Source organism: Apostichopus japonicus, chromosome 13, assembly GCF_037975245.1.
Source record: "Apostichopus japonicus isolate 1M-3 chromosome 13, ASM3797524v1, whole genome shotgun sequence".
Lineage (NCBI taxonomy): Eukaryota > Metazoa > Echinodermata > Holothuroidea > Aspidochirotida > Stichopodidae > Apostichopus > Apostichopus japonicus.
In genome coordinates this window covers 12,094,780-12,109,549 of record NC_092573.1, presented here as the reverse complement: position 1 = coordinate 12,109,549, position 14,770 = coordinate 12,094,780, and the positions used below count along the sequence as shown (strand labels likewise).

Below are 14,770 nucleotides of genomic sequence, written 5' to 3'. Positions count from 1 at the left end.
CTGCGTGTAAAATCAGTTTATACATTTACGATCTGAAGATCTTATCAGCAAAAACCAATGAAGTACGAACAGCTATCACCCGCGTGTAATATTCTTAATTTTCGTCTTTTCGACCCTTCGGAAACTTAAGTGGTATTTAACTCAGAAGCAGTCAAAGTGAAAGCGTGCATGCTGAAAATAGAAAAACGTCTATAGCCACTTTTAGGTATGTAAGGTCCAACGACGTAGAGGACACTACCTCTTGAAGTATTATTTTATTTTACCTTTCTACGGCCTGTAAGAAACATGAGTCGGTGTTTAAGGCAGCAGGCCTCACGGACAGGGTTAGAGTATGCTTAAAATAGAGAAATCTAATACGACAGAAATAACACGGCGATAACTTGTATCGCATTAATAGTCCCTTCAATAAAATGAACACAATTTGAGCTTCTGATGAAAGTTTTGAAAAGACGGTCAGGCTGAACCGATATTAATTCAAATGTAATTTCAAAACGTCTACACCCTATGCCAATCACAGTGTAAGTGGAAGTTCAATGGCGTGGAATGTTTATACAAATTACAAATATTAAATGTTAAAATTGGTAAACTTTTTTAGAAAAGCTATCGCTAGTCCTGTTGATTTTTGTTTTTAATTTTTTTTCTTTGATTTGCTTTGATATGCTTTTAGACTTAACCTTCGACCTAATGTATAGTCTAAGAATGCACCATTTGAAGTTTAAACGTCTAAACCCAACGCGTCGATAAAATGATGTTGCAATTCAACGACCCCACATCCATCATTGGAAGGCACAATGGAACCGTCTACAGCACACCCAGAAAGGTTATATATAAGGGTTATATAAAGGTTATATATATATATATATATATATACATATATACAATCCTAAAATAGGTAATGTTAATAAACTGCTTTTTAGACAAGCAATCTTTGAAAACCTCATCAGTAGTTGAACATAACCTTTTCCCTAATATTATACGACATAACATATATGAAAGAAACCCCCGAAACACATGGAGTTGTTTCAGTACGCTATAAGATGTTTAACTTTATTTATTCAAAATTTTTGCCTTAGGAGTTTGTCGTGTGAAATGCCAATTTAGGTAGGCATATACTTATCGGAAATTAATTTTGCGGATCCTAACAACTCCAAATGAAATACCTCGGGGCGCCTTTAATAACATCAGCTGAATCATTATCTTCACTAACCAGACTTTTAACATCCTCACTTGAAAATGAAATCTTATTCCTAAATGAATTTCGTTTCACTCCCAGGGGTGAAAATGAGCCTTATTTATCATAATGCAATTTTGCTATCTAGTTCCACGCAAAAGCCTGACATTTACTTAACGTCATTCTGTATATAAAATGATTCAGCTGATAATGCCAAAAGGCCCGACGGGTTAGTTTTGTCGCACTGTTTCATGAATATACTGTAGTTGCTGTTCAATATCTGGGCCTTTCATGAAAGTCGGATTTTTTGGCGGGTAATAAGCACAAAAATATGCTGACGATGCTCGGAGTGGAGAGGAGAGACCATCAAGAAGAGAGAGTCTCATTGTAAATACACTTTACTTTCTCCAAGTGTTACTTAAGGTAGATAAAGGAAGACATAGTGTTTCCTGGCTTAACTGTGTTGTTGTGAGGTACTTCTTGAGACTATGGGGGCAAAAGCAACACAATTGTCATAGAAGCATGGCATTGATTTACACTTAGGAAAACACGTCACACATTCATGGAATAATTACAAAAAATAATGAACAAATATATATATATTCGGTCTGTCTGGGCTGCATAATATGATAATCATCCAAAATAATGATCTTTTTGTTTATTTTTCCAACGGCAGTATTGCCTTGTTCAACATGCTGGCATATTGCGAAACGTTCCCAGGGGCAGTAAGCAAGGACAGCGGATGAGGGCTGAAACTGCAGAAAACTTTGAGGGGCATTGAGACGCGTGACATTCATATTCAGGGTGGAAAACACAAAATTACCTCAAATACAATTTGATTTAGTTATTTATCAAATCAGTGGTGCAGTACAGATAAACATGGTGAGGAGAAAGAGAATATCAACAGATATTAATTTAAATCATAGAAATAATAGAAAATATAAGATGTGAGAATACAGAAAGCCTAACTTTGTCAGTGAAATGAAAAGAAACTCAGAGAGCAAATTTCACACAATTTTATTGAAATTATCCATGACAATAGATTAGTAGGAGATATGACATTCCTTTGCAAGCGGCAAACAACGTGACAGAAACGAAAAATTACCAAAATAAAGAGGCAATTAGGGATGGGCACTCTGCAACCCACCCCATCCACCTCCCCTCCTCTCCTCCCTCCCCCGTTTCATCGACCGTGACAAAGAGTATTGAATCAGATTTAACAGATTACCAATCAAATCATTTCCAGATAATGACGCTCAGTTACAAACAAAAGCAATCACCCCCATCTCTATATACATCCTCACTCCACTCCCCAAACAAATTGTCAATCCACAAGCATATAAAATATATGGGTATACATTCTAACGATACAGACGAAGGTGAGAAAATAACGTGGTGGAAAATTTCATTGCTGCAGTAACGAAAACGGTTGTGCTTTTCAAACCGTTTGCTAGTATTTTGGTTGAAACTTGTCAGTAATCATGTCAAGAAGAATCCATTTTAATCAGCAATCAGTTCTGACTTCCCCATTTGTCTTTCTTTTTCTTTCTCCGATTCTTCTTATGTCAAATACAAAACAACCGTCAATACTTTAATTTGGCTCTCTAATGTATCAATTATAAAAATTATCAGTTACAAATTTTGTATTTTATTTCCCCCTTGGATTCTTGTAGATCTAATATCAGCATGCATATTGTATAAGTGATGGAAGATACCGACTAGCGAAGTGCTCTGTGATATATTAGATACAGATATATTCTTCTGAAGGGAAGATTCCATGTGCTAATGGTTCATTTACTTGCAATGACTTCCAATGTGCTGTACTTTACCCTGCGAGTCAGCGCACATTTGGTAAATGATATTACCACTGACATGAGAACTGAAAAAAAATGCTCAATTTTACGCTCCATTGAGCTGAGACTAGCCAAAAATAAATGTGGTATGACGTGTATATATATATATATATATATATATATATATATATATATATATATATATATATATATATATATACATATATCCTATGTTACGCTTATTATTTTGGGCAAGCCAAGTGACTTGAATCCTTGGTAGGTATCCTGACTATGTAGCGGTGTGAGTTATGCATCTGCACTGCATCGATACTCCTTAAAGTTTTGTCACGTAGTTTGCCAATAAATTTTATTATTTTATATGTGCCTTGTCGCTGCTTTCTTTTTTCCCGTGAAAATTGCTGTGTAGCAATGTCATGTATATACTCATTTACGTCACATGCCGGTTGTCTGTATCGTTGACGGAAATTTCCGGTCATCATCCGTTGCCATGGATTTGCAAAATTCTGACGTGTATATGAGAGAAAAGCAAAGAATATCACTCCGATCTTGTTTGCTCAGGGGCTTGGCATCCTGGCGTTTTACAAAGTATCTGGTAAACAAGATGTCTACATTGATACATCACAAGTAGACAGGGCAAACATCGAAACAGAGCTGGCGCTATATGTGCATGGTTTAATATCCATGCTGAGCGATTAAAGCTGCTTCTTTTGGCAATGTGGAGTGTAATATTCTAAATCCCAATACAAAAGGTTCGTTTGATGCGACAAAGAAGAAAAGTGAAAAAGTTTTGAACATTATGGCTGCTCATTTTGTTTTTGATACTTAATATGGCAATGTGCATTTCAAATATAAACTGTAATTATTCAATACTCACGTATCATGCGAAACAAAATCCAGGGGATCTTCTTTGTTCGATCACTATTTAAAATCTTGTTTTGCAGAAATATGGGGTGGAAATTACCGCAAACTGGTAACCAACTGCATAGACAGCTTTAATATAAACGCTGAGCTTTTCAGCAAACGTTACATTTATTTCTTTGTCAGCTGTATTGTCGAGAAAGTTCTCATGAAAGTGCCACACTTTCGATCAATCATGCATCTTCAGTGTCATAAAGTACAAAGTCCTAAACACATTTAATCAACCATAACTGCATAATGTGTTTACTGTCCTTGGACAGAGAGCTAACACTTAGATAATCATCGAAATGCAGACTCTCATCACTCTCTCTCATGTCTCCGATTTCTTGCAAATAGTCGACAGTTTCTTCCAATCAAGCACGTTAAACAATGGCATGTGACAAAATCATCCAATGAGGGTAAAAGAAAATGATGAACTTGAATTGTATTCAATATAAGCCGTTTTTTTGCAATTAAAACAATGGAACATGAAGAAAACTATGAAAGGGACGAGAAACTATCACTTGCGGGAAAATCTTCAGATGTCCATTTCTCTTACATATGACGACTTAGTTCAAAAAGAGCAGGCGAAACTGAAATATGTCAACTAAAGTCGACATATGTCGATATTAGGACTTATGGCACGGGAGTCGTGCCGCAGATATATTCAACGTCAAAATCTGTAATTGGTTAATTGAAGAAACACATACTATACCACCTCCTCACCACCAACACCCTTGTCCGTGCATTTAAAATGTCTCTTGAGTTCATAACCTTTAGTGTAGTACATCCCAAAATATCGTTTACTAGCTTAGTTGTCCTATTTGAACAATTGCGTGGATAAGATGAATAATTTGATAAACAATTTTAATCGTTTTTCTCATTTTAAATCAGCGCTTCGTCAGTCGCCATTCTTACTGTCGATATATTTTTTTTAAATGCTAGTCCATTGTAAAATTGGTGAATTCTCTATCCATGGGTCCATCTGTCGTTTAAAACAAAACTAAGCCTGTCTTGAAAGGACAAATCTTCAGAGTTGAATTGCATTGTGTGTTGGGTATAGGTAACTTTAACCCATTCTGAAATGTTCATATAATTGAACACCCCTCAATGTAACTAAGATATTTAAGTGGTTGCAGCCGTTCAGATACAGCGTTAATACTAATACTAACTAATTCCCAATCATCAAGCTCAGACCAACATTGCCTATTTTAAGAGGGCACTTTAATTAGGCAGCATTTTCAATCGTTTTTCTCATATCAACTCAGCGCTTCTTCAGTTAAAATACTAGTCCAGTGCAAAATTGGTAAATTCTCTATCCATGGGTCCATCGTTACAAAGAAAATTGAAAGAAAAATGTTCAGAGTTGAAATTGCATTGTGTGTTTGGTATAGGTAACTTTGACCAATTCTGAAATGTTCACATAATTGGACACCCCTCAATGTTACTAAGAGATATAAGTGGTTACAGCCGTTCGGATACAGCGTTAGTACTAATACTAACTAATTCCCAATCTTTAAAGGCATTGAAGACTCGCCCCAAACCGCGTGTCGCGCTCTGAAAAAGTTAACTTTCCGTTGCTTGCACGTGAAGTTTTCTTCTTATCGCTGCAAAATGCAGACAGTAATGAAACGTGATTCCTTGTAATCTTTTATCTAGACCTGAGATGTCCATCGCTGCTATGGACACTGTGCTGTGGGTATTGACCGTAGCTGTATGTATTGACTGTACACTAGTGTCTAATTACCGACGGTAGCAAACTGTGTGTGTATTTTCTGGGATCGATGGTGGTGTCTAACACTTCTGTTATACATCATTCGAAACTAAGTCAGATTACCGGCATGAGACGTTTCTTTGTGCGTGAGTCTTCACACCCTTTAAGCTCAGACTCAAGATCCAACGTTGCCTATGTTAAGAGGGCACTATTAATAGGCAGCACAGCAAAGACAGTAAAAGATGTCGATATTCAATGCAGATATGACCTGCTGAGTGTGATTCCACAACTGGGGGCAGTATACAAAAACGAACGATGAGCACAGGTAAAACCTTCCCCCGGTTCATACGGAGAACTCTATTTTCTGTTTCAGGACTGACCCGTATTAAAACGAGTTAATAAACCTTCTATTTCCTGTTTAGAGACTTGAATGGAATGTATCATTGTAAAACGTTTGTACCTTTCGTGGATTAACGTAAAAACTAAAATTTTCTATTTACAATCTCTTCCCTTTACTCCAAACCTAAAGTGCAGTATTAATGCTAACGGGAATCTGTTATTGAGGTAATGCTAATACCCAAGATTCTACAAATGGGTGAAATTTTGAATCCGACCCAATTTGTAGGAAACATTTCATCAAAGTAATTATCCAGAACCCCACCTTCACTATAGCAAAATAATTCTGCTCGGTTATGTTTGCTGTTAATGGCTTAAACATATTCTAAAATATTGGAGCCATAGAGTAAAGCATTAAGAGGAAATTAAGCAAAAATGTTACATTTCGTCCCCCAATATGACGTGAAAATTTGACCCGAAAATCGCCCACCCTAAAACAAGTCCTAGCAACTATACATTCATCTACACAGGCTTAGGTTCTCACAATAGGTCTGGGATTATGCGTCATTTAAATTGACCAATAAGAAACCAGTCACGAATGATTCAGGCACTATTACTTGAAGGTTAATTCACAGGTTTTTTCTTATCATTTTATATCATTCCTTTAGTAACAAATTTAAGGTAACACTTCCAATAGTTTATTTTAGTTATAAGTTTTGAATTCTTTCACCAGTTATTTATGAATTGTTTGTTATTTGGGAGGGGAGGGAGGGGAGAGGAGGGGGACGGGAGAGGGGAGGGGGAGGGGGTTGTTGGCGTTATCAAGAGGGTTGTTAACGTGTACCTTCAACTTTGTCTACTCTGTAATTTCCTTTATCAGAACTATTATAGGTTTTACGTGTTTTGGGTTTAAATCAGGAGACAATTTCTCCCCTATAACTGCTCCCAAACACAAACATACATTAACCCACCCTTCTGCCTGTTTCTCCTATGGGAGGCAGTTTGTTCTGAGTTAGATTATACCAGATATTCTGTACATATAGATACATACACAAACACGATCATTCAATTAGATTGCCAATTTAATTCCTGCTTGTAATATTTTTTTTTAACAGACAGCTATGATTTCAAATCAATTACAGAAAATAGAACATACCACAATGGAATGTCAAGTGGGTAGGTAAAATGAATCTTACAGTGTGTGCGAATTTACATTATTTTCTCCAGTCTCGTATTTCGTGTTATTACCATCAAAGAAGTGAAATATATCATTACGTTTCAAGTATGTAAGACAGTAAGACAGAAAATGGCGGACATTGCAATTTCATACCAAGCCAATTCGGTTCGGCAAAAAATGTCTAAATTCCAACAAAGGAAAAAATTGCAAAAAAGCATAACAATAAACATAAAATGGCATGAACTAGCAATAATAAGAAATAATTAGAAATCGTCAATTCTTTACGTTCGCACGTTACGTTCATGATTCGGCCAAGCTATTTTATTAGTTTCCATGGATCGAAGCAAATCCAACCCTCCTCATTTACCAATATTACATGAACTATGTCTAAAACAAAAATTAATTTCCATTTTTTAGCAGCATCTTCTTCAGAGGCTAAATACCTCTGAAGAAGATCCTGCTAGGATCGAAACGTCAGGCTCTCTATACTTTTACATAATTATTATTAGAAACGCAAAGGGAAATTGCATTGTGTCAATTCGTATGGTACTATGAAATTACATTTTGGAAAAACGACAGTGTCTATTAAAAAGCATCAAAGTTCAATGCCTCACCTATAATTTATATATATTCATAAATATATATTCATCAATTTCCCTACCGGTACCTCAAGTTTAACGATTCAATTCCAATAATTGAATATATTCAAGCATTTGGCGAGTTCGATTAATACGACAGAGATTCATAATAAGAGTAAACTTTCTCTTATTAAACTTTTAATGATTACTGTACGTATACCTTTTTTAAGGAATATAATTCAAACAAGTTAGTTTCTTCAGGATATAATATGAATTCACAATCCAGGTTATACTTTTATTCCATCTCATTAAATCACTTAAGTCATCATTCATGACAATAACAATCAATGATTTCATTCCTTTCTTCTTTACTTTATGCAGCAAGCTTATACTTAATGATATTACGAGATGATTCATTATATAATTTTGCTTTTATCTGTGTTATCTCTTTGAAGGTGATATCAACAAATTGTTCCGATGCGGCTATAAATGTATTTTAGAGAAAGAGTCACAAGGTTTTGAACCAAGAATAAGTTTCACAGCATTTCCATCTCAATTCAGCAATTTGTATCAAAGGGTAATCAATTGATATGAGAAAATGAAAACTAAGTCAATTTCTTATTATGAAAGCGCATTCATAGAATCAAATTTTGTTCCCCTGATCTCTTTAGTGTACTGTTTACTAGCCTATGTCTTTTCTAAACTTCTAACGTGGCCACGCGAAGCTTGTATCTTCATTCCTCTTTTTCTCTGGTCTTGGGAGTTGGAAGACTTTCAGTGGAGCATTTCGTCGCTAAGGGCAAAAAAAAAAACGCATGAAGGACATTTCAAACTATATAACTGCACTGAAACAAAACATACTTTTAAACTCATGTATAACAAAACTGCTTTCCACTGGAAAATAACGACGGTGTCTCTATTACCTCCCATACCATTAAATGTTCAATCATGCAGTGCTTCTATAAAATTTCCAAACCTTAATCTACCTAAGTTAACAAATGTCGTTTTTGTCTGTATTAAAGTTAAACTCACCTTCTTTCTAAGGGCCTCAGAACCATCCGCGACGTAAGGTCCTTTCCTGTTGTACAAACTCTCCGGTTGTCTAGATTCAGGGGAGTTTGACTTCTTTTCATATCTCACTTGCTCCTATTTAAAAGGTTGCGTATTTGAAAGTAATAAAAAACAATTTAAAAAAACGTTGCAGCAAAATAGAACTTAACCCATGATAAATCTGGAAGTGTAATTTTATTGACAGAAATTTGAAAATTGGGTTACCATGGGTTACCATTAGGTAAATGAAAGTTTAGGCAATAGGTATTAAAATGGATAAAATAAATCACAATTCTAAGCATTTCTACATCTTTCTACATATATATTAATCTTTGTGAACGTGCTTTACATGCGGAATAATTTAGGGTGTGGAATGTGGTGTGGCTGTGGGATTGTTAAATGAGGCCTCCAGTGTGTGGAGGTGTGGGGATATCCCCCCCCCCCTCCACCCCGAAAAAGTCAAGTTTAGACGTCAAACGGTGCGTTTGGTCTATAATTAGATCTAAACGCAAAAGTTTGCTTATAAACCCTTTCGATCTACCAACTGTCGAGTTAGGTTGCGCGCCATCTCCCCCCCCCCCCCTTCCCACCCCTTCCAGCCCTATTGCGCACACCAATATCAGCAAATACTTACGTTTAGATCAGACATTCTACCCATAACCTGTGCTATGTGATCCATTCGCTCAATTTCTTCGCTCTTTATACTTCCCAAATTAGACTCTGAGATTTTGTCTTGGGATGTTGTCGCTTCTGTCGCAAATACTAGAGGTGAGACAGTTCCAAAGCTACTACTGGAACTAGTGGATAATTTCCTTGATATCTTGGAATCCATGTTCGCTGCACCTCGGCGGTTTCTCCACATGACGACACAAACGATGAACAAGGCAAGCAACAACAGAACGATAAGTAAGGAGAAAACAATCACCAGAATCTGCCACACGTCTGCCACGAAAGAAAAATGGTGTTTTGATTTTTTTCTTACGAATGATAACAATTTATTAAAGGAAATATGATCATAATGTACAATCCATTCTGTCTTTTCAAACTCACACCGAGACAGTGTCTATGCAAAGGTCGTTTTCTAAATATTCCTTTGGCAAACGGCTACTACGTATTCCCAAAGTCTTTCATAATCATGTTTTCTATCACCCGATGCACATAGAGAACACAGTTACTACTGTAAATCTTACAGTTTTGTACCACAGTAAAAATGGATCGTGCTAAATTGGTAGCATGTGCTATTAGGATTACAAGAAGAACTGAGGATATGTGTAATTCCAACAAATCCAGTTGTTTGGGATTGTTGGAATTACAAATATCCTCAGTTCTTACTGTAAACTTAATAGCACATGCTACCGATTTATCAGATTTGTCAGCACGACCCAGTGTTTACTGTGGTACAAAACTTTAGATTTACAGTAGTTACTGTAATCTCTGTGTTAATCGGCTGTTTCTATTGTAGTCTAAACTAAGACTGTTAACTACAACGTCAACAAGTTCCAATCGTTGCTCACCAAATCACGTTTGCAGTTGAAAGAGTTGTAATTCCACCAACATTTTTTTGTAAGAAAAAATGTGTTAAAGAATGACTTAAAGAGTTACCATAGTTTAAAAATATGATAAGTACTAATAATAAAAAAAAATGTGCAGGTTGTATTATTGTAGAGTGTTTGTTTTAATCAAGATAAAACTTTTAATCATTTTGGGTTGTCAATAGCATACAGTACCAGCTCAGAATGACGATAGGCCTTAAGTAGCATGTTTTTTTTTAAAGACACCGTTAATTTGTGAGGGACAATTAACAATTTCATGATTGGCTTGGGCTCTCTTGTTGACATTAAAGAATATATTGTGTTTGCAACAAATATCGGCATCTGGCTTTGAAAGGAAAGTATACCAGAATAGTAGTTAAAGTAATATATCAAAAGTTTTGTCATTTTTTTCTGTCAAGCCATGTTGTATCGTTAAAAAATACCCGAGAGTTGCTGTAATTACAACATCGTTGGTATCGTGCAAAGCAAACTGTTTGCAGCATCACATGATGGATATTTCGTGTTTTCGAATGGTATAAAATACAACATTTTGTAATTGCATAACATCTTAACTGTTGATTAAGAAACATAATTTGAAATGCCAACAACTATGTAGAAGTTTGAATGATTGCGGTGTATGATTTAGTGATGGTATCGTGAACAGAAATGTTTCAAATAATGATTAATTGCTTATGATTGTAACCTACCTATTCCCTTGTCATAGGGAACGATAGGACCGATAGGAACAGTAGGAACGATAGGCGAATCGACTGTACTCTCACACGAAACTCCGGTATAGCTTTCATCACAGCTATGTTAAAACAAAATAGCAATCATTAATAAATGCGTGGCAACGACAATGCAGGTTTAAATTTACAGTTTGATGCAAAAGAAAGAACCTAAATTAAGCTAACTGACAAAAATGTATTTTTGTCATTGAAACACCAATCTAAGTCATTGAAACACTAATTTCTTCGAGCGTTTACGACAACATTTACAATTTAAAATCGTTTGTCACATAAATAGTTATCTTCAATATTTATCAACACATTTATCTACAATCAATATTGCTCTATTTTATCAGGGGGAGGGGGATTGCACGGGCAGTTCAGCATCTACGTAATATCTGCATCAAGATAAAATACGTCCACGTATTTTAACATCTTAATTAAGGGATATTTCCGGCAGGTTATGATGATTGCTGAACAAAAATGAGGAAAAAGTTCTGCATTTTTGGGCCAAACACCACAACCACGGAGCATTTTGTATAGTAAAAATATGAACTTTTCAACATTTTGCGATATTCCTGATTACATCTGGCAACAGAAACTTGCATATATCATCATGGCGATTGATTCGTGGATGTTCTCGTTTTCAGTTGGTAATATTAAATCAATTACTCAAAGAGGAAATATACTTTCTTCTTAAAGGCTGCACTTCCATGAGATTCAACTTCGAATAAGCTAACTTAATCATTCCAAATGTCACATTTAAAGGATAAATCAGCAAATGATTATATTAGGAAAGTAAAAGAATTGAAAAGCATTTGCCGTGATGACATCACCAACGTTTTAATATGATCCACTCCCACTGGAAGAGTCCAGAGTTTGACTAATAAATAAATACTTTACATTCATCAACTTTACCAACAGTTTGGGACAAGAGACTCAGATGGGGTTTTCAACAACACTGTGGAATATTTATTTCTCGTTAACATGAGTCTGACATTGTCTGAGTTCGGAATATTCTTTGTATGAGTTAGACGTTTACCTGCATATGACTTCTTTTCCAGAAACTGTGCAATTGCCATGTTTATTACAAGCACCAACTAAGCACTCAGGGTGACTAACAGCTGTGAATGAAAACAAAATACACTCATTCTATGCTTTAAATTTCAAGAGACGATAAAATAAATGTTAAAGCCACTATTGCGTTTTGTTTCTAGTCAGTTAAAATGTTGCCTTTATTTCGAGTGTAATGCAAGCAGTCTGCAAAAAGCAAATATATATTAAATATGACATGAACAATCATTACTTAAATTCTACTTTCCGATTCAGTGTGTATTTATTAATTATTAACTGTGATCCTGGTAGACCATTAATTAATTGTATATATTCTGCAAGTTGATAAGAATATAAAAAAAGGTTTCATATTGTACTGACTGAAATCAAAATGTTTGAACTCAATTTAATCCTTACAGCGGCGCATTTGTCGACACTTTTTTGTTATGTAGATATACTCCATACATGAACACAGATAAAAATCGAGCACTTGAAGAAAAAAAAACACATGAGGAATTTATAACAATGCTCAAATTATAGTACACATTGTTATGTGATTATATAGATTCAACAAATTCAAACCAAAAATCAAATTTGTCTTTTAACATAGTAATTCTCAAAACTTTTCACATTTTTTCACAATCGGTGAAATGTTTTGTCGATGTTTACAGCATCACTTATTAACACTCCACATATCTTTACTCCGGTTGGGTAACATTACAAGGCTGCCTATAACATCATGCCTACCATCTAATGGAACGTTTAACTTTCATTTTAATAATCAACTTACGATCTATAACAATGCTGTCGTTTTTAAGTTTGATGGTTCCAATGCTACTGTTGAACAGTGTATTGTCGCCTTCTTGCAAAACTACTTCAATTGCGTCCATCATTTGTGTGCTGTCGGCCTCTGAATCCTCATCAAATACCAAATCCACGTCTGCCCCGATGCTTCCTTTGAAGAATCTCAAAACTCTACAACTTATGTAATCATCTTTCCATTTCCTACCGTCAAAGTTATTGACTGTAATCGACCACTGTCAGGAATGAAGAGTAATAGCATTGAGAAATGTCCTGATAAGCTTTAGCTGTATGTATGGCATAGTTCATATCCCTGACTTTTACATCAATCTACTTTAATTTAAATTTCTTCTAGTTTGAAACTATGCCTTCGTCATCGTCTCAAATACACGTTTATAATGCAATGGAAAGAAATACAAGCGATTCTACAGTTAACTAATCATCGACACGGTATATGAAGTTGTTATTATTAGTTTTTTATCTTGTTAACAAGTCATATAACGACTTATCACTCGATTTTACAATATTAACACCTGGTCACAGTAATAACCCACCCAAGTGTACATATTTCAAACAGTACAGCTCCGGAAACTGACCTGGCGCACTCAACTATATATTGACAAGGTCCACCCCTTTCCCCTTTTATATGCAATTGGATGAAGAGAGGCTAATGTGTGCCACACTAAAGTACACAATGTAATGATCCAGCAGTGTTGTAGTACTCGAGAAGTACCCGAGTACCATTTTGCTGATACTCGTACTCGGTTAGAAACTACTTGGACGTTAAAGTAAACGTACTCGTCATTTAGTACTTGCACTTGGATGTTAAAGTACTAGTATTCGATATAAAGTACTTGGTACTCGCCAAGGACGAGCACTTAACGAGTACTTTTTTTTTGTAATACCATTCATGCAGTCGAGTGTATTACCAAGTACAGTACGTACATACAATACGAAGATACGGTGTATGTTGCTACCGTACGGAACAATTCGTCGTTGCAGTGTTACTTTTAGTTAAATATTCATGTGTACATATCAGAAAGTTGTTGCTATTGTCACTTTTGTCATCGCAATATCAAAATGAGACGTTTTATATTTGGCAAGCAATAGCGATAATCTAGTTCATGTCATCACATTCAACTGTTATATAATTTGTTTAAAAAGATCTTCAGGACGCAGCTGTACTCATCGTACATATAACGTATCAAAAGTACTCAATAAGTGCTCAGATGAAAAAGTACTCGTTCCTCGTACTCAGATGAAAAAGTACTCGTTCTCGGATCTCAGAAGTAGTACTCGGACTACTCGGAACATTAATCACTCGCGAAATACTTGGTACTCTGATCACAATACTTGACTAATACAGCTAGCCAGGACTCAAGCTTGCAATCCTCAGATAGATAGTATATTGCCTTAACCACTGTAACACAACCGTCTCTCGAGTAAAGTTGAAACTAAAAAAAAAACTCACCAAATCACAAACGAGATTCTGTAAAGACATGAAGAAGTTACTAGTTCTATCAGTGAGAGAGTCATTGAATATCGCTTCTTGACTGTTGATCTCGACGATGGCAAACGTGACTTTCAAGATCTTTGACACTAAGAGGTGGAAAAACAAAATGTTACGAAATCGTTTACTCTTGCAAAGGCTACATCCTTATAGCAATTCTGTAGTTGCATTATCTAATCGCTCTCATGGCGAGGATGAGATATTGTGATTCGTTTGTCAGTTGAGCCTAAAGCGGCTACCTCACTTGCCATAGCAACGATTGCCATGGTAATAGTTAGTGTCTCTCAGTAGCGAGCCTCGGGAGGTCACCCATGAGGGGTGACCGAGGGTGACCTGAAATCCAAATCTGGAGACGGGTCTGTCTGCGTGTTTGTTTATGTATGTCTGTAACATGGGCAATTTCGTGTCA

The 14,770-nt window shown here is 35.8% G+C and overlaps 1 protein-coding gene and 1 long non-coding RNA gene across 4 annotated transcripts in view; one reads left to right on the top strand and one right to left on the bottom strand.

Annotated features, from left to right (window-relative positions):
* LOC139978880 (uncharacterized) overlaps positions 1–14,770 on the top strand; it is a 217,031-nt gene that overhangs the window by 140,400 nt on the left and 61,861 nt on the right. The gene's annotated exons all lie outside the window — the stretch shown is intronic.
* LOC139978867 (uncharacterized) overlaps positions 6,997–14,770 on the bottom strand; it is a 69,083-nt gene continuing 61,309 nt past the window's right edge. For both annotated transcript variants that reach the window (XM_071989402.1, XM_071989401.1), the window contains 7 exons: positions 14,323–14,450; positions 12,841–13,087; positions 12,040–12,121; positions 10,977–11,080; positions 9,372–9,679; positions 8,720–8,833; positions 6,997–8,480 (listed from right to left, as the gene is read on the bottom strand). In XM_071989402.1, the coding sequence (XP_071845503.1) occupies positions 8,394–8,480; positions 8,720–8,833; positions 9,372–9,679; positions 10,977–11,080; positions 12,040–12,121; positions 12,841–13,087; positions 14,323–14,450 (1,070 nt within the window). In that variant the 3' untranslated portion in view covers positions 6,997–8,393. The remainder of the gene's footprint in view (positions 8,481–8,719; positions 8,834–9,371; positions 9,680–10,976; positions 11,081–12,039; positions 12,122–12,840; positions 13,088–14,322; positions 14,451–14,770) is intronic.